Consider the following 18,851-nt stretch of genomic DNA (forward strand, 5'->3'; position numbering starts at 1 on the left):
CGGCAGGCAGTCAGACTGCAGTGTATTACAAATCACTGGGTTCACTTCACCAAGCCGTAGCGTTTCACTCCAACCGGGTTTGTTTACGTTGTAAACACTTTAACATACAGGTGTTGGCTTCCTGTGATACAGAAAAAAAGAAAAAGCCAGCACGACGGCGACAGCCACACGCTGACTTTCAGTTCCATCAAATGTCTGCACTTGTTTGAAAGAATGCGCTGAGATTATGTAAAACATACTTAGGATTTTCCTCAACTGGACATGAAGCAACGTTTGAGATGGAGAAACACATTTTGCAACATTTTTTCCTGCGATTGGTTAAAATAAAGACGTACAGAGAACAATGCCCAAAAGTTCGTGGAGATTCTGATTTGTTGGCGAACCAATTCCAGAAAAATCAACAATCCTGACTCGTTCTGTGCGATTTTGTTCATTCGAACTTCTCGAATTATGAACCACAACTGTGTAAAAGCTGCAAAGGTTCACCACTGAGACCAACAAAAACCAGGTGGTGGATGCATTACACTGGAGGTACATGGAATCATACTAATTATCAGGTAATGACAGATAGGAATGGCAAAGACCTCACATACTCTGTACTTAAGAGGCCCAGTGGCGCCCTCTTGTGTTCAAGCACAACAGGCATCACCGGAGACAAATCCTTCCCAGCTGCAAAAGCTGAGCGGAGTGCAGTCAGTCAAATAAAAAACACACGACAGGAGGCTCGCTCTGAGCCAGTGTCCGTCTCTTTGTTCACGCAGCGGTGGTCAGAGTCAGCGTTAGCTCTATACTTCAGTGGAGAACAGGATGCTCTGTCGTTTACTGTCTGGGGTGGGAATCGTCTCCAGCTGGAGGAAATACAGCAACACCTGGACCTGTATTGAGAAAGTTTAAAAAATGAGCAAATTAAAAATATAAGTATCGTAATGAGCCAAGCACCTTTACAGAAAATACAAACACAAAATGGCAGAGGGCAGAGATTGAAGATAAACTGTGTGGCTTACCTGTGCCATCACTTCCAGGGACCAGCTGTCCCCCATGCTGATGGGCTGTGTTGGGTTAGCGGGGATCTTGCTGTCCTTCTCAGCGGGCCTTAGTAAGGTCGGCCCGAACACCGTTGCCAAATTATGAAGAGACATCTTGTTGATACTCTCCTTCTCTGCCACCCTGAGGCAAGGCAAGGCAAGGCAAGTTTATTTGTATAGCACAATTCAACAACAAGGTGATTCAAAGTGCTTTACAGAGACATTAGAAACAAGAACAAATAAAAAGCATGATTTAAAATTGATTAAAACAAGCAAATAAACTAACTAACTAATTAACAAACAAACAAACAAACAAACAAACAACAGTATATAAAATCAAAACAGATAAAATCAGAACAGTAGATAAAATCAGTAGTTAAATGTAAGTTTTGAAATTTAAGCTTAAAGTGTGGATTTGGTGCTTTATTCAAATGCAGCTGAGAACAGGTGAGTCTTCAACCTGGATTTAAATAAATTGAGTGTTTCAGCTGATCTGAGGCTTTCTGGGAGTTTGTTCCAGATATAAGGAGCATAAAAGCTGAATGCAGCTTCTCCGTGTCTGGTTCTGACTCTGGGAACTGATAAAAGACCGGATCCAGATGACCTGAGGGATCTGGAAGGTTCATACTGGGTCAGGAGGTCATTGATGTATTTTGGTCCTAAACCATTCAGAGCTTTATAGGCCAGCATCAGAACTTTAAAGTCTATCCTCTGACGGACAGGCAGCCAGTGTAAGGACCTCAGAGCTGGACTGATGTGGTCCACTTTTTTGGTCTTAGTGAGGACTCGAGCAGCAGAGTTCTGAATGAGCTGTAGTTGTCTGACTGATTTTTTAGGTAGACCTGTAAAGATGCTGTTACAGTAATCAAGCCTACTAAAAATGAACGCATGGACTAGTTTTTCCAGGTCCTGTTGAGACGTCAGATCTTTTATCCTTGATATATTCTTGAGGTGATAGTAAGCTGACTTTGTTATTGTCTTAATGTGTTTTTCTAAGTTTAGGTCTGCATCCATCACTACACCCAAATTTCTCGCCTGGTTTGTGGTTTTTAGATGTATAGATTGAAGTTCTCTGGTGACCTGTAATCGTTTTTCTTTGGCGCCAAAGACTATTACCTCAGTTTTGTTTTTGTTTAGCTGGAGAAAATTGTGGCACAACCAGTCATTGATTTCCTCAATGCATTTACCAAGAGCCTGTACAGGGCCTCGGTCTCCTGGTGACATTGTGATATATATTTGTGTGTCATCTGCATAGCTGTGATAGTTTATTTTGTTGTTGAGTAGAGGAGGAGAGGAAGAGTTGAGTAGATTAGTAATAAAGATGCAGAACAAGAGCGATGTTAATGTGCAGGGATGGAGATGGACTGCTCTGAGCGCAAATATGAGCAAGTTGGAGATGCTACAGTAAGTGCGGCAGAAGAGTTTATAGGATAAAACGGGATAACTGTCCACAGACACTCCATCCAAATAATAATCACAAGCTCCTCCACCTCTGACATTCCTTGTCATTTTTTACATATTTTATTTCCTTAACCTTTATTTATACAGGTAGTCCCACTGAGACTTAATGTCTCATTTACAAGAGAGACCCAATAATTAATACCGATAAAAAGATTATGAGTCTGCCCAACAATCCTGATATTCTGTTTATCATTTAAGTTGGCTGTGGAGCGACGTCTGCTAAATATGGCCTCTGCAGTGTGAGGATGTCTCTGTTTTACCTTAATTACAAGAACATGTTGTGGTTCTAAATATGCAAACAGGCATGAAACTATCCGAAAACATTCTCTTGGATATCGTAGTAACGGCCAATTTTTGGGGCTAAACGATTTATGATAACAAAACAATAACATTGTCAACCAATACTGAAAAAGCTTTGACTCTATAAAGACATTAAAAGTAAAAGTAATAAATCTCCAGTTCTATTCAGTGCACAGTCAGGCTGTTTGCAGTTGCAAGTGATTTATACCTAATAGTATAAAAGCTACATCAATACAGAAAATCACTGAGGTGAACACTGCACCATAATGATGTTCACATAACACAATAAACTGTCTCAAGTTTAAAACAATATTAACATTTAAATGTTTTGGAGACAAATGTAAAGAAAATCCATCTGAAAACACACTCGTGAGTGATCACCACCTAATGCATCAACTATAAAAATTTACGTTCTTGAATTTGGTTTGTCTTTCTTTCTGTGCACATTGGTGTGCGGTCATGTCTACTTTCTGTGCATTTATTTTTGTGTTTAGTTGTTTATACCTCTTTAAGTGATCCAAAAGGAAAAGGAATGTGACCAGGTTGGGTTCGGGCAGTGACAGCAGCAAGTTCAGCATGCAGCTCTCTTTGGCAACACTATCAGACAGGGCTGCAGAGGAGGGAAGGGAAAGATACAGCTGCTTATACATTTCTTGTAAATAAAGCAGTTCAAACTGCTTATGTGTGGGAAAACCTCAAAGTCAGTATCTTACTGATGCCGCCTGCAAAATTGGGATAGAGCTCATCGGTAAAGAGCGGTTCCGGCAGCTCTCTGAAGTACAGCTTCAAGGTCCCAGCGATGGCATTGACATCCATCTCACTCATCATCACTGACACATCTTTGTTATCTGCAGGAGAGACGAGAGCAGCCTGAAACTGGATGTTTGCCAATCATAACGCTAGGAAACACCTCAGAACAAACTGCCGTGCCTCCTAACTGTTAGCGTCGAATTAAAAGTGCAAAGTAGGATACCCAATTATTCGTTAATACATAAATTGATTCCCCTGTCAGTCTGGTTAATGATTTCAAATCATTAACCTCTTGATGTCTTCTTCATGATGTCTTTATATAGGGCCAAGTTGGTTCGGATGGCTTTTGTCCCTTAATAAATGATCATTTAAAAATGAAACATGTAAGATTGACAAATATGCAAAAATAAAACCCCCAAAACAAAAGAAGTCATCAGGTATACGGATGGCAGAGATACTTACTGGTGTCAAAGGCAGTCTTCAAGGCCTGAATGTCGGTGGCCACTCCTGACACTCTGTAGATGCCCACCTCCTCCATGCCCCTCCTTTCAATCTCCTCTAGGCACTGCCGGACAATGTAGGGCACCTTGGAGCGCTCTCGTCTGGATGAAAACAAAAAAGGAATCAAAAAGGAGGGTCTGAAATAACATTTGTTACAACTGTATATACAGTATGCTACGCCAACTGACTTCAGCCATTCACTGGCCTATTCTCTAAAACATGACAGTCTACCACAGTTTGGGATAAGACTGAGTAACCTGACACAGGGAATAATACAGATGTGATTATTCTGATTACAGAAAAATTACTGTGAGCAACTGTCCTAGCCCTAAAATGTCAGAGGAGAACACAAATAGTAATGACCTGGACATTTCACAGCGCTGGTGGGCAAATAGTCACTCTTCATTTATTTACTCACTTGGTCACTGTGGAGATCTTAACTCCAAACACACCCATGGGTTTCTCCGAGGGCATCCTCTTCAGGCTAAACTCTCTGCTGGTGAACTTCATGGACAGTTTAATCTCAATCTGATGAGAAACAGAACTCAAAGTTAAAAAACAAATCAAACCATTACACAATCTGAATCGACCTGCTTCCCATTTCTCATTAATGCATACTACTATGATCTAAATGTAAAGCTACATTAGAGCTGCTAGTGAGTGTAATACAGGAGGAAAATCTTGTTTAAGTTTTGATATCTTTATTTTGTGTGATCCACTCACCCCATTCATGGGAATAACTGTTCTCTGCCAGTCTTTGCCTTGGAGAGTCTGAGGATCAAGCTGAGTTGAGGAAACATGATAAAGAAAAAAACATAAATGCTCACACTGAAGGATACTCATACTGAACATTGAGAAAGTTTCAAATAATGAAGCAACATAAATGCAAGTAATCACCGCAAGTCAAAAATTAAAAGCTCAGGCTTCAGTCTTCTGGATCTGTATGATCTCAGTGAGAGTGGACAGAGGCCCCACCCACCAGCTTTACAAATCTTCTGTTTGTGAATGGCAGCCAACCACTCAAAGGTTGTCTTAAAGGGTTAGAACGGGGTGGGAAACTCCAGGCCTCGAGGGCCGGTGTCCTGCAGGTTTTAGATCTCACCCTGGGTCAACAGACCTGAATCAAATGATTAGTTCATTACCAGGCCTCTGGAGAACTTCAAGACATGTTGAGAAGGAAATTTAGCCATTTAAATCAGGTGTGTTGGATCAAGGACACATCTAAATCCTGCAGGACACCAGCCCTCGAGGCCTGGAGTTTCCCCACCCTTGGGTTAGAAGCTAAAATGGCTCGATTTCAGACAGTGGATGAGCTGCACCGAGGCCCAGATAAAAATATTATTTGGAAATTTGAGTCATGTGAAGATTCAGAGAGTACATTCAAACTAAAGACATGTTTCAGGATCCATTGTGCATGTTTGCTGGAAAAAAAACAAAATAAACGAACAGTAAAAGTGCTTATGATAGTCTTCTATTAGAAGTGGTAGAAAGTACAATTTTGAGAAATTTTGCTGTACTTCAGTTACGTTCTTCTTCTACTCCACCACCTTTCAAATGGAAACACTGTTCTTTAAAGACCTTTATTTGACACAAATACTCAGTGGTAGATTTTTTTATATTTAGAAATTTTCCTCAGATTTTTTTCTTTTACAATGAAACTATGCAACATTTATTTTGTGATCCTCTGACTGGGCATGAGACAAAGCAGGTTGCTCATGTAAAATGCTGCTTATGCATTGATGGAACATTAACAAACTAATAATATGTCAGGTATAAGGACCGCTTACTATGAAACTACTACTTTAATAAGCTGATAATATTCATGTACTTACCTAATATTAATTTTGCAGTGCATTTACATGAAACAATCTATATTATTAAACCTTTTAGATCTAACCGGATCAAAAAATGATCACTTTTTTACAATTGAAAGAATAACTTCAGTATTTTGTTTGGAGCCACTGCAGCTTTATAAATTATTGATGTTTATCTGCTTTATTATGATGATCTTAAAAAGTCAAGGCTATATTTAAATACTGTTGTCCTACTTACTGTGCTGCTGTGTTATGTCAGAAAAGCAGAGCATAAAGTTATAATTGCATCAACTGTCTTACTCTGCTGTAGCAGAATGTTTTGAAATGTGATTTGCAGACACACTACACCCTTCGCTATATATTTAGAAGCACGATAAACAAATGTAATTTATTCAGAGGTACTAACTACACTCAAATCAAAGAGCCATGCCATCCTGGGCAATAAAGGCTGAGTGCGAACAAACACAACTCACAAAACGCAACAAACACGCTCATACACAGTATACGCATGCTGGGTGTGTTTACCTAGTATAAGCCCCATCTGGTTGGCTGCAAAGCTGGATCAAGTTTCTCACAACCGAATCAAACTGAAGAGATTGGAGTGCTCTTTGGTTTGAGCCATTTATCTATAAAGAATTACATTCCACTAAAAAACAGCAAAGCCATAAGAGCTGGCATCCTCGCCGGCCTAAAAGCTTTCAGACACAAACATGATGCTGTCATCTCTGACTTTTAGTGGCTTTTTTTCCAATAATTCGACAATCTGGTCAAGTGAACGATGATAAAAGCTGGAATTTAGCCAGCATTGCAACACGAGGGTAAACAATAGTTGTCACAGCTCATTCAGATGGAGACAGGACTTTACACAATCCATGAATGCAAGGTGTGGATGCGTACGTTTAAAAATTGAAAGTATGAAACAAGAGGGATGTTTATGGTGTAGAATGAAAGGGAAAGTACTAATGATGCAGTAAAAATGGGGGAATTCAGGCTGATGATGTGACAAACTGACACCAAACTTTAGAACTTTAGTGGGCTGAGTGATTTTTACATTCTGGTTTTTTTCTACTCTCCTTGAGCACTAAAAACACTTTATACAGCTTGATTCATTCACCCATTCATACAAGCATTTTTTGGTACAAGTTCTTTTTTAACATTCATACACAATGACACTCCAATGGACACATCGTAGAGCAACTTGGGGTTCAGTACCTTGCCCAAAGATACTTGGGCAGCCAGGCATGGCACCATCAACATTGCGGTTAATAGATGAGCTGCTCTACCTCCTGAACTACAGTGACCCTTAAGTTTAGGAAAGATTATGGAAAAACAAGCAAACAAAAATGGACTGGTACTTATGTAGTGCTTTTCTACTCTAATTGAGCAAACCCAGTCACACACACAATCACACTCGTGCTTTTTATAAGCCTCAGCACTTGGTCTAACATTCACACAACATTCACACTAACGCTCAGACGGATGCATCGGGGTTTAGTATCTTTCTCAAGAATACGTCAACTTGCAGACTGGAGAAGCCATGGATTGAGTCACCGATCTTCCCTTATAGCATACGTGAAATTATCATAGAAAAAGAAAACTTCATTTTTTTACTTTGATTCTAAGATAAAGAACAAACATGCAGGAAAAACTGCACTAGCTAGAATACACACCAAGGACCTGCTCAAGTGTACATCCATGTTATATGTACTCTTATTACCCATCTATCAGGTCAATCCTTAAGCACCCATGTTTTGCCTCTTATTTTGCCTCTTATGCTAGATACCAGCCAGTCTGAAAACTAAACAGTCATTTTTTTAATCTCAGCATGCACCTGACTGATCAAACACTCAAAAAAGCTGCAGAGTAAAATGTAGATTCAATAAGCCACCGTGACTTTTGCTGAACACAGCAGCAACATTGCCTTGGATTTGTGAAAATCCTGCTGAGTAACCTTCCAACAGCTCTGTGAGTTATTTCCTTTTAAAATGACATCATCTGTCAAAATAGGATCGTGTCTGAGGCTTAGAGGAGCCACTAGGTGGAGTATGTGACTGTAAGTCACAGTTTGGAAACTTATCCTAGTGTAGATAGCTTTTTCCAACCAGCATGGATGCAGAATTCTCAGAATAAATACAGCTGTCCTCCGTAATGCGTGTGTGTGCATACGGCATGAAACAACATGTACGCAATGTTGCACCAGTGTATTTGTAACAATCATTTAAAAGGTTACAGCTATTATTTTGTGGGGTTTTTTTTAACTCCAGAGCAAATGGGCTGCTATATACATGAAGGTTAGTGTGTGTGAGTGTTTGTGGTAAACAGAGCAAAAAAAGCTTACAGCAATGTCCAATCATACTCGTGCACACACAGACGCACACTGAAGCTGACGAAGGAGTAGAAAAAGGGATTGTTTTTGGTAGCAATGGATGAAAGAAGCAACTCCTGTTTTTCACGTTTTTTATCTTTGCCTTTGTCTCTGTTAATCTTCTAGGTGACACTTTGCAGTATCCGGCGGGGTGGGGTTGCCTTCGTGATTAAATTCCTGACTACCTAAATCTGCCATCAAACTATGGTCAGTCAGATGGGTTCAGCATAATGGCAATTTTATGGGTCTGGCATTATTATGGAGAGAATACTTTATGGTACTGATTTCATATTTACTTCCTCTGTGGAGGGTGGTGATAAATATTTGAAACAGCTAAGCCTGGCAGGAAGCAGTGAGCACGTACAGCTTTTTACAGCTTTTATTAAACCGCTACAAAGTCACTCCACTTTTTCTTTTTTTTTTTAAATTACAGTCACCTGCAAGTGCAGACAACTTCACTGAAACCCATCTTCATTTAGCCAGCCTCTACCTATCCATCACATATTCCTCTAACAAGCTTCACTGATCATATGGTATGCGGCACCTATTGTGGCATAAATGCTTATCAGCAATGAGTCATGGTGGTCACGGCTGAGAAAAGGGTGACGTCATGTCATACCGGGATCTGTCCTTTCCCCATGATGCGGTCTGTACCGTCTCCATCCTCTTTGTTCTGCTTGGTCTTGTTGTAGCTCTTTTCGTAGCAGAGCAGCCTCAGGGTCTGAGAGCCCTCCAGCTCGATTTCAAACTCCTTCAGCGAACAAAGAGAGACAGAAAAAAAGCTATTGAGGAAAGAATAAATAAAAGCAAAGGGCGGGAAATATTTGAATACAGTGATGTCTGCAGATAAAGATCATGCAAAAGAGCCATGATAACTTCAGAGACATCACCATGGCATTGCATCTCAATACGACCAACGACAAAACGCAGCTGACCATCACTTCCTGTAATTATGTAAGAGAACGTACTGCATATGTTTTGCACATATTTTTTGAGGCCCACACTACGTTGGTTCACTTAGCTTTTGACCAGATGTGAGTCATCACCAGCAGCTCTTCATTAGTTAATATTATTTCCACTTTGCTGGGCAAAATCCTCAAAGAGTCATTGGGTCCACTATGGAGCACACCCTGTCACACATGAACTAATCCTGTGATTATGTCTCAGAGCTTTTCTTGCTTCACCCAGCTATGCCATTAATGCATTCTTGTTTGTGCACGTGTGCTTGCTTCCATGTATATATGGAGTATGTATATGTGTGTTTTGTATATTCTTGCTGAAGCTCTGGATGCTTTGGATTTGTTTAGACATCTTTTAACTGCTCGGAGATGGATGCCTAAATGATTAAAAGACCAGATGTCAGCTACATGAACTATGCTAAGACGGAAATGTGTGCAGGTATGTGTTCCTGAGTTGCACTGATATGACGGAGAGGATGGAGAGATTTGTGCAACTGAGGATTCAATGCAGGCACCAGCTGGTACATGTGGGTGAGCAATCTCTTTATAATGTCACAGAAACAACTACATGTCTACTTCATCAAATCCAGCTTTGAAGGTATGTGTATGTTGAATTGCACACGCTTTATCTCTTACCTCATTCCATTTGGGTTCACTGGTGTATCGATACACTCTCGTCTTGGCTTTATTTGAAAAGAACCCAAAGGAGTCCACCTCCAATGTGCAGTAGAGATCTGGCAGGGAGGAAACAATTTAATACAATTTACATTTATATGGCAAATCACGTCGTCTTTGTGAATGTATTACATTAGTAAAAGAATGGGCTGAATGTTTGATGCTACCCTAGGAAAATAAATCAAATCAAATGTCTACGAATTTCAGCCCGTGGATCCAATTACACACTCACGATTGAAAGTTTAAACAAAAATAACACTGTTTCCGCTGCTTATGAACAAATTAAAATTGAATTGAACTGAAAGGTTGCGTGGGTGAAGGTCAGTGACTCACTTAAGCTCTGTTTGAGGCCGGAGGCAGAGTGGATGATTACATTCAGGAACCCGTAGAGACCGGAGGATTCATCCTCTGGAAAAACGGTCAGTGAGCAGACAGTAATAAAAAGTTAGGAGGCACTAGAAAAGCATGCCGATCTCTGCATGTTTTGGAACAGAGTGAGAAAAGGAAGGAAGAGGTTTAACAGACGTGCTCTGTATTAAACATCTGGGTTTAAAACCAATCCTCAATTTTCCCAGTTATTAATGATTACTTCATTCCTGGGGACATTATGGGAAAGCTCAAGGTTTCCAATAAAAGCAAGACAAACCGAGGCTGTAAATAAAACTGCCTCATAAGCACTCATGAATATCTTTAACTTAAAAGAAGTCTGTAAAAAACACAAAATTATGTTGGACAAAATAAAAACAGTCACTCTACCTTCTTTGTTAATACTAAGTGGAATGTGGTGGACAGTTTGTAGTTTTATACAAGAGCTGGTCAACATCTGCAGCTCCATGGACGTCAGGGAAACTGTTTTAAAACCTTGAGGGGAGACAGTATATTTCAATTTTAAATCACACTGTACTTTAAAAAAAAACACCACGTGCCGTACAGATATGCAAAAAAATATTGGTTTCTTAGCCTCAATCGATTGGTAGTATTTACATAAACATGCCCAAATTTTAGTATCTTGCACTTCAGATGACTGAGCCGGTCCAGCCTGACTGACACTTACACTTCTTCTGCTGCTCCTTGATTATCTCCTTCCACTCTGCACGTTCATAGTCGGATGAAATCAGGAAACTGTAGCTCTGAAAAATAAACACATGAGAGGCGTTTGAGAAAAACAGATGGTCACAAAATAACAGGAAGACCAACACGATAGCTCAATGCACGTTCATGTTCATCCTTTAAGTTTCTCGAACTCTCACAGCAGTGACCAAGTCTCACGGTTACTGTTTAATGCATTCACTGTCTATATGTCTATATTCTCTTTATGCCTGTTGTCATGTACTGACGTTGAGCCAGCATAATTGTACAAGGTGTCATGCAGAAATTGATACACACTCATAAAAAGAAAGTATGCAGTTACAACAGAAGTTAGCAACCCAAAAATTTATAAAAATAACTTTAAAAACAACAATTAAAATGAGGAGAAGGAGCAGTGAGGGGAAGCTGATGGGAAAGAGCTGTTGATAAAATAAAAGCAGAGGTAGTTTAGGATAGAAAGCATCATTACCTTTCCATTCTTGTTGTAGAATCTGAGGGGTATGCTTGGGGATGTTAACAGGAGCAAAGACTCCTGTTCAGACAGCTTCTTCCGGAGGCGATCAATGACTTTTGAACCCTTGTTTGCTCTCTGGTGGTGAAAATATTTGACTTTATTTGGAAGAGCGTGAAAAACCTATTCAACTGTGAGTAACTGCTACATTTGGACTGCTTGAAATACAAAAAAAACAAAAAAGAAATAATCTTGTTTAAGTTTCCAAACAGATATCGGTGAAACTACTGCACATATCCAACTCGAAGAAGCGTCTACTTCTGAATATCTGCATGCAGAAATCTGGATTAGAGCACATCTACGATACCTTCTCTCTCTGAATCTCGCTGCGGAGGTGTGAGATCTTGACCTTCATGGCGTCCAGCTCTTCATCGGGGACTTGAGGGATGGTAAGTGGCTCAGCCTCCTCGGGGCCCTGGAAGGTCATTTCGCTCAGGGGGATGTACCACTTACAGTCGTACTGCTGGTTTTTACTGCAGCAGGAGAAGGACAGGAAATTAAAAGGAGAGTGTTGGTTAAAAGAAAGTAAAAAAAAGGGGTACATGAAAGACGATGAGCCAGGGATAAATGAAGAAAAGTACTTATTATCTGTAAAACAAAAAAAAATATCAAGAGGGTCTTTTGGGAAAATATTTCAAATAATAGAGATTATTAAATCTGTGTCAATAACTCTGGTTGTTGTTGTGAAGCTTAGGTCCTGTTCTAACATAGATGTTAACTGTCATTACTAATTTTAGACTTGTTCGCCAGCATTGCTGCTAATCTGCTGGATGCATGTCAGTGTATCTCATCCCTGAGACTGAGAAAAATAAGCAGATTCTTCTTACCCTCCAATCTGTTTCTTCAGCTTGGCGCAGAGCAGCAGATCGGTGAAGAGGAAGACGTGCCGAAGCTTCCTGGCTCCCTCCACCAGCTCCACCATGAAACTGTCCTTCAGCAGCTGGCGGTTCTATGGCAACAAAAGACAACACTCAGGGGGTCAGTAAAAAAGACAACACTTTTATGCTGATAACTAAACAGCTCACAAAAAACAAACAAAAAGAAAAAACAGAGTCACTTGGAGAAATGTGCATCCAAACTGAATTGCTGGCAGTCTGGATAATGGGGGTAATGGAGGCGGCGGCATTTTAGGGAGCTCAGACCATTTTAAGAGTCACAGTAATAAATGTGTGAAATTCTCTGGAAAGGTCACAATCAGTTTGCAGAACCTTTTCTTAGGTGCCGCATCTAAAAGCATTATCGCTCCTTCCATTCTCCCAAATTCCTACTTCTCTTCCACAAGTGTGTGAAAGAGGACACTAGAAGGAAAGGACGGTGAAGGAGGGAAGGGAGAGAGGAGTTTAGCTTTACAGCATCAAAAATGACAAAAACCTCATTAGCTCATTGTGTGCAATCATTACTTTCCCCATCGCCCAAAAGACATTAAAAAAATTTATTTTCAAATGCTTGATCTGGCATCATCATCACGAACCATGGGATCACACAGGAAAGGATGAGTGAGGGAGGAAACGAGAGGAGGAAGAGTGATGTTTGTGACATCAGTGACCAGAGCTCTGATCACTGATGTCAGACTATATAATGAGATGTGTAATATCATCATTTGCCAAAAGAGGGCAGTGATGCCCTTTGCTAAGAAGGAGACGCGAGACTGGGCATTAAAACAAAAACAGAGAGCAAATGAAGCTCAAACCACAGCTCAGAAGGAAACAATCTGCTTTTAAATGGTCATAACCTTTGTTTTACTTGTGGTTAGAGATTAGATCCAAGTGGTTCACTGTAAAAAGGAGATGCAATTTGGAAAAAGACAACAAAATCCCTTTCACTCATTTGTGACACCACTTTTATTCTTCTGATTGACTGTACACGTGATCATTTCTACTGAATTGCTTTAAATACTTTTTTTAAATCTGTTCAAATTTATCTAGTAAAGTTTCAATTTTTCACACGCTTTATTGGATTGTATGGGTTTCCTTTGGCTAATTACCAGAAAAACTGTCCAACCAAAGAATGAGGCTTTAATGCTCCTTTTACATCTTCCACTGCAACCAAACCATATTTTTCTTCATGTAATGACCGCAGACCCCAATTTCACACCAGCACTTGACTTCCCAAATCCTGTCAGTCTAACAGGAAAACCCTGAAACATGACATCACACTTTCCAGAACCAACGACATGCCTCGTCTTCATCTTTGTGCAGTTTTTCTCCTTTCCCCTCTCCATCACAAATACACAGTTACTGTCACCGCCTGAAAACACTGAAGTGGACATGACGCTAATGAAAGAGAAGTTTATGTGCTTACAAATTCTCACTGGGCATCTGCTAACAAGGAGGAGAATCATGCTGTGTCACTCAGTGTTTAAGCCCGAGAGAATCAAAGGAGGATGACCAAGACAGAGAGGGAAAGAGATAATGGGGCATGATTTTAAAAGAAAAGTGTCAGTGATGGGGTGGGGGGGGGGCTCTCTGACCCAATAAAAAGGAAAGGTCTGAGAGAGGGAGAGAGGAAGGAAAGGAGAGAAGAAGCCAGAGAGAGACGTAGTAGCTCTCGACAGAACAGATGTCATGCAGCAGTTTCTAGCTGTAGATAGACGGCGAACCAAGTGACATATCACCACAGCAGCTCCACTGCAGTGATCTGTTGTCGAGGCACGCACTCGCTGCCTATCCCACAGCACATTACGATCACATTCTGATCCCTGAAATAACAATCTAATAGAAAACTAATTCCCACTGAAGGATATAATTATTCATCACGAGCTACACAATCAAGGTTGTGATCACGACCAAGTGCTGTGATAGATAGCTTCCGGATGAACTGCTTACTGTCTGTCTGACAGCCATCTCTACTGGAAACTGTCATCTACATCTGTCAGTTCAACCACAACAAGAGGATCCCTAAAAAAACAAAGAAAAACTCATTATGCCTTCTTCTCTTCTGTCCAGGTCTATTTGCCAAATCAGGATTATACTGTCCCAGCCACTGTTGAGCAGTGTACACATCTCTCAGTCTCCATGCGTTTGCATGGGGATTCAGATGTTCTGTGAAGTTGCTCCACATGTAACATTACCCCCGGAGGATACTTCCTATCTAGAAAAGAAACAACCAATCAAAAAGCTCCGTCTATGTCATACATGTGCCAGCTTACATGCTGTCAAGTCAGTTTATTTTTAGAGTGTTGCGCAGCAGTTTGAAGATTTGACACATCAGAGGGAACCAGCGCTAAAAAATATGAATCTGTACTGTAAGCATGCATATTAACAGCACGAGCACAGCATAGCATTATCTGGTCTTTACATGATCGTTAAAGCTGACGCTTCAAACACCATGTAGCCGACGGTTATGGGACAAAAGATATGTAGATGTGGCCTCTTTCTGCTACTAAAAAAACAACAATAAAATATCTAAAAAGTCATGAAAAAAAGGCTTAATTTAGATTCTTGCACTGAATATTCGTAGAGCTGTTTGGTGACTGCTTCGATGTAATGTGTAGCTACATTTCTAGGAGGTGCACATTAGTTTATGATGTATATTAAAGCGCAGGGTTTCAGACCAGTTTGTGCATCTGCATCACAGCCACCATGCGGATGCAGGCAGAAATGAGAATATGGGAAGACGAGCTCATTCGTTTTATCGAGCTTCTTTGCTCTGCAACTAGGAAAGAAAAAAAAAAGACATCTTTAACAAACCAGCCGTCTGCGCACATCAGATGACATTTTTTACAGCATGAATCTTCGGAAAAAAACGCGTCTCTCTTTTTTCCTTGTAAAAACTGAGCAGAACATCAGCAGCGTAAGTGTGGAAAGAGAGCGACATCGGGCGGAGCACGCCGACGCAGAGGACGCCGATTAAATATTGACCATCTCCTGGAGGTGCCTCGCTGACAGCGCGCAAGCACTGACGTGAGTTTACAAAAGGTCTGTGTTTATATTTAGAGTAAATGCTTAGAGGGCCACACTGCGTCTGTGTGTGCATGTGTGTGTGTGGTTTTTTATCTTGTACAAAAAAATCGGGACACGTTTGTTTATTAACAGGCTGAAGGGTCTAGATGACTGTGTACATTTAGCTCCACTCACATCAGGAGCATTTTTCCCCCCAAGGAAAACAGAGCCGAGTGAGCGACATCGTTTGCATTTTAATTAAGCAGTTTGTGTTTGTGTCGCCCCCCACTCATGTGGCCAGGCCAGGACCTCTGGGGGGCACCTGTTTTGCTATGCTCCTGCATGCCTCCAGTGACTAAAAACACAGACTGCTCACAAGCAGATTTCAGGTCAGATCATAATTGAGCACTCTGACCTGTTTCCTTTTGTTCTCGCGTCCTCTCATTATGGCATAACAGCAGAAGAAAGGAAAAACATTACGACTGCTGAACTGAAATAAACTTAAATGTAAACCACTCACATCAACACTGTGACATGTATGTACAGACTGGAGTCTGTAAATTCAACAAGGAACTGAAAAAAATCAAATCAAGTCTGTCGCATGCTCCATCCATAGCGAGGCACAATATAATGAGCCTCATTGATTGTGCTGCTTTCATGAATCCATGATAAAAATTTCATGATTGTGGTATGGCGGCGTGGAGATGGAAATGGGCGCCTGGAGGGACAGATGGGCACGTGTGTATGTATGTTCAAAAGCAAACAAGACCAGGAGAATGAGAAAGCATGTGAAGCTGTGTGTGTGCGTGCGTGTGAGGAAAGGGTGCGGTAATGACCTCCCGGTGAGTGAGGGAGGAGCCTTTTTGCTCGCTCCCTCCCACTCTCAATTTATGAATAATTAACTTGGAATCTGCCAGTCAGAGCGGACTGGTTGCTCATTACAAGGCATTATGTACGGCACTGTCACGCAAGCTATCAATCAAGAGGCATCCACTCATGTGCATCAAGCCATCTCCAGGGATGAGAGAGACAGCGGGGCGGGGGCGGCTGTGATCAACTGTGTTAGCGTTAGGGGAATTGCTCTCAACTAGACAACCCTGGTATGACCATATAAGGACATGGGCTCTGCTTTAGGCTGCAGATTGGTGCATCTGGTAGTCCCCTATGGTAGCAACTTCAAGGTCATTTAGAGGGTGTACCGAACAAGCACTATGTGAGTTTTGATTTAATTTAATGTAATTTCATTTCATTTTAACAGATTCAAGTCAAAGATGTGTCCTTAATGTTACAGTTTATTAAAGTCATAGTTACAATTTCGAGACAACAGAATATACCACACCTCCTATGAGCTGCTCAAGGCAATAATTGGACCAAAGAATGACATCAGCTCAGACCTCAGCGTGACTTTTAAACCTCTGTAACACTCACCTCTCCTTTCTTGAAAGTCTGGCGACGGGACGTCGTCTCCTCATTGATGCTAGACAGAAAGTTCTGGGAGATCCGCAAGGCGTCCTGCAGAAGGGGGTGGTCCGGGTGGCTGATGGGTGTGTGTTTGAGCAAGTCCTAGCAGTACAAGGAGAAACATTGAGATGCAGAAGCATATTTTCAACTTATAAAGTTACAGTATAGCAAATCTTACTTATTACGAGTTAACTATAATCCTCTTTTCCTTTTAAGTGTTACACACACAGTCCAGGAAATGTATGGATGAGTCACACAGCTTTATGGCTCAATGTTTCTACAATAAGATTTCACAGATTCAATAAACTATAGACCCATAGAACCGTTCAGTACAATAAAACAGCTGAAAAAAAAAAAAGACGGGCTGTCAGGTTTAAAAAAAAAAAAAAAAAAATTATAAGCAATTATGCTAACCAATGACAAATGAAACACAGGCTGTTCTTTGATCACCCAACGCATTCTTTCATGGTTTAATTTGTGAGAAAACATCACAATTCCCAAAATACAGTAGAACACAGTTATTAATGAGCATCGCTGCGCCTGCACGTTCTCTATTACTTACATGAAGTACCAAAGTGCTGCGTGTCACTCTGTCCACTGGTTTATAAAGCAAAGCTATAAACGAAAAAAGAGCAGATAACAGACAGATTTTTTACTGAGCCCATTTGCAACATATAGACAATAAAAATGTTTACACAGAAGGGGTGTAAAGTGTGGCACGAGCTGACCTTCTAGTGAGTTCTTGCCTGTCTCCTTACAGTCCTTGGGGCTCCTCACCTTCAGGTTCTGTTTGGGTACAAAACAAAGGTGCAAACAGTGGCTTAAAAATGTATAAAAAGACCTTTAAAAGTCTCTTCAGTGACAAAACACGATGAAGTTACTATCTTTTCATTCTTTAGCTTTAAGGTCATCTACTTCCAAATTAATTACGCAATATTCATCAGATTTTCCCCCCACCATCTTGCTCAGATGGCTTTGAGTCATGCATCATTACTAAGGCCATTAACAACCCTCGATGATGAACTCCCCATATGCATGTAGATACCAGCCTCCACTCTTGACTACTGGTCCTCAGAAAACACAGACATGTGCTGATGGTGTGGCAGAAACTAACGCATGCTTGACAAAAAAGAGAAAGAAATGGCATGAGAACTAGTTTAACTCACAACTGCAGTTTTCTTCCACATAATAAAAGATCATTATTTAGGATCAATATATTTTTTTCTGTTTAATTCATACATAGCAGTTTAAAAAACACTTCTCCTCAAATCCCCCTCAAAAAATCTAAATCCTTGGCTGCCGTTCAAACAGAAATATCCCAAAATGTATGACGAGAGCTGCGATGTTGCTGGAGCTTGCACATTTCCTATCTATGTTGGACGGCCTCAGTACAACACTCTACTGGGAGACGAAGTTTAAACCGGATTTTATATCAGCTTTCAAAGCTAGATTTGAGGCCAGAGTATAATATCTTCTCAGCCCATGAAGCGTTTGGAAACTCAAGTTTCGATAAAAATACTCCAATTTATGAGACAGTTTCTACACCCTGTGCAGGAGAGCTCCTATTTTACAGGTGCTCTAATTGCAGATGAAGCCAAATAGAGGCCTTCACCAAAGAAAACTGCAGATTACCCCAACCCCAGCAGAGCTTTACCATCACAAACTGCTCTGTGGCTCGAGTCATGACAACAAAAATGCGATGCAGCATCAATTCATACTGCGTTCAGTTAATTTTATCACTTTGGTCTGTGATTGGATTAGTGAGGTAATGTTTTTCATCATCAGATGCTGTTATAACACCACATTAGTTGCATAAAATAAAAAGGTTAACCTAACAAAAATAAATCATGTGATGTTGCTGAATGTTATTATTCCAAAATTTTGCCTTAACCCAAATTTCTTCATATTTTCTCAATTTCAAGTTATTTTCACAGCAGGTTGAGTAAGTTCAAATCTGGAGATACTAGCCCGACATTTTGACTGCCTTTTCAGTGCTTCCAAGCTTTCATACTATTCTGAAGTGCAAAAGGAGAAGACTTCTTAAAAGGAGAACAGACAC

The 18,851-nt window shown here is 40.6% G+C and overlaps 1 protein-coding gene across 1 annotated transcript in view; it reads right to left on the reverse strand.

Moving 5' to 3' along the window:
* Window positions 1–697: 697 nt before the first annotated feature.
* bcr (BCR activator of RhoGEF and GTPase) overlaps window positions 698–18,851 on the reverse strand; it is a 91,058-nt gene continuing 72,904 nt past the window's right edge. The window contains exons 6-23 of the mRNA XM_085359730.1: window positions 17,521–17,578; window positions 17,355–17,407; window positions 16,760–16,894; window positions 12,278–12,399; window positions 11,758–11,923; window positions 11,409–11,528; window positions 10,905–10,980; window positions 10,607–10,711; window positions 10,184–10,258; window positions 9,812–9,909; window positions 8,836–8,967; window positions 4,761–4,820; window positions 4,456–4,565; window positions 3,999–4,138; window positions 3,500–3,634; window positions 3,291–3,396; window positions 1,005–1,167; window positions 698–875 (exon numbers count right to left, since the gene is read on the reverse strand). Of these exons, the coding sequence (XP_085215856.1) occupies window positions 786–875; window positions 1,005–1,167; window positions 3,291–3,396; window positions 3,500–3,634; window positions 3,999–4,138; window positions 4,456–4,565; window positions 4,761–4,820; window positions 8,836–8,967; window positions 9,812–9,909; window positions 10,184–10,258; window positions 10,607–10,711; window positions 10,905–10,980; window positions 11,409–11,528; window positions 11,758–11,923; window positions 12,278–12,399; window positions 16,760–16,894; window positions 17,355–17,407; window positions 17,521–17,578 (1,944 nt within the window). The 3' untranslated portion in view covers window positions 698–785. The remainder of the gene's footprint in view (window positions 876–1,004; window positions 1,168–3,290; window positions 3,397–3,499; window positions 3,635–3,998; window positions 4,139–4,455; window positions 4,566–4,760; window positions 4,821–8,835; window positions 8,968–9,811; window positions 9,910–10,183; window positions 10,259–10,606; window positions 10,712–10,904; window positions 10,981–11,408; window positions 11,529–11,757; window positions 11,924–12,277; window positions 12,400–16,759; window positions 16,895–17,354; window positions 17,408–17,520; window positions 17,579–18,851) is intronic.

This window comes from Diplotaxodon limnothrissa, linkage group LG7 (genome assembly GCF_057381915.1).
Source record: "Diplotaxodon limnothrissa isolate DT_005_m linkage group LG7, D_limnothrissa_male_GT1.1, whole genome shotgun sequence".
Classification (NCBI taxonomy): Eukaryota; Metazoa; Chordata; class Actinopteri; order Cichliformes; family Cichlidae; genus Diplotaxodon; species Diplotaxodon limnothrissa.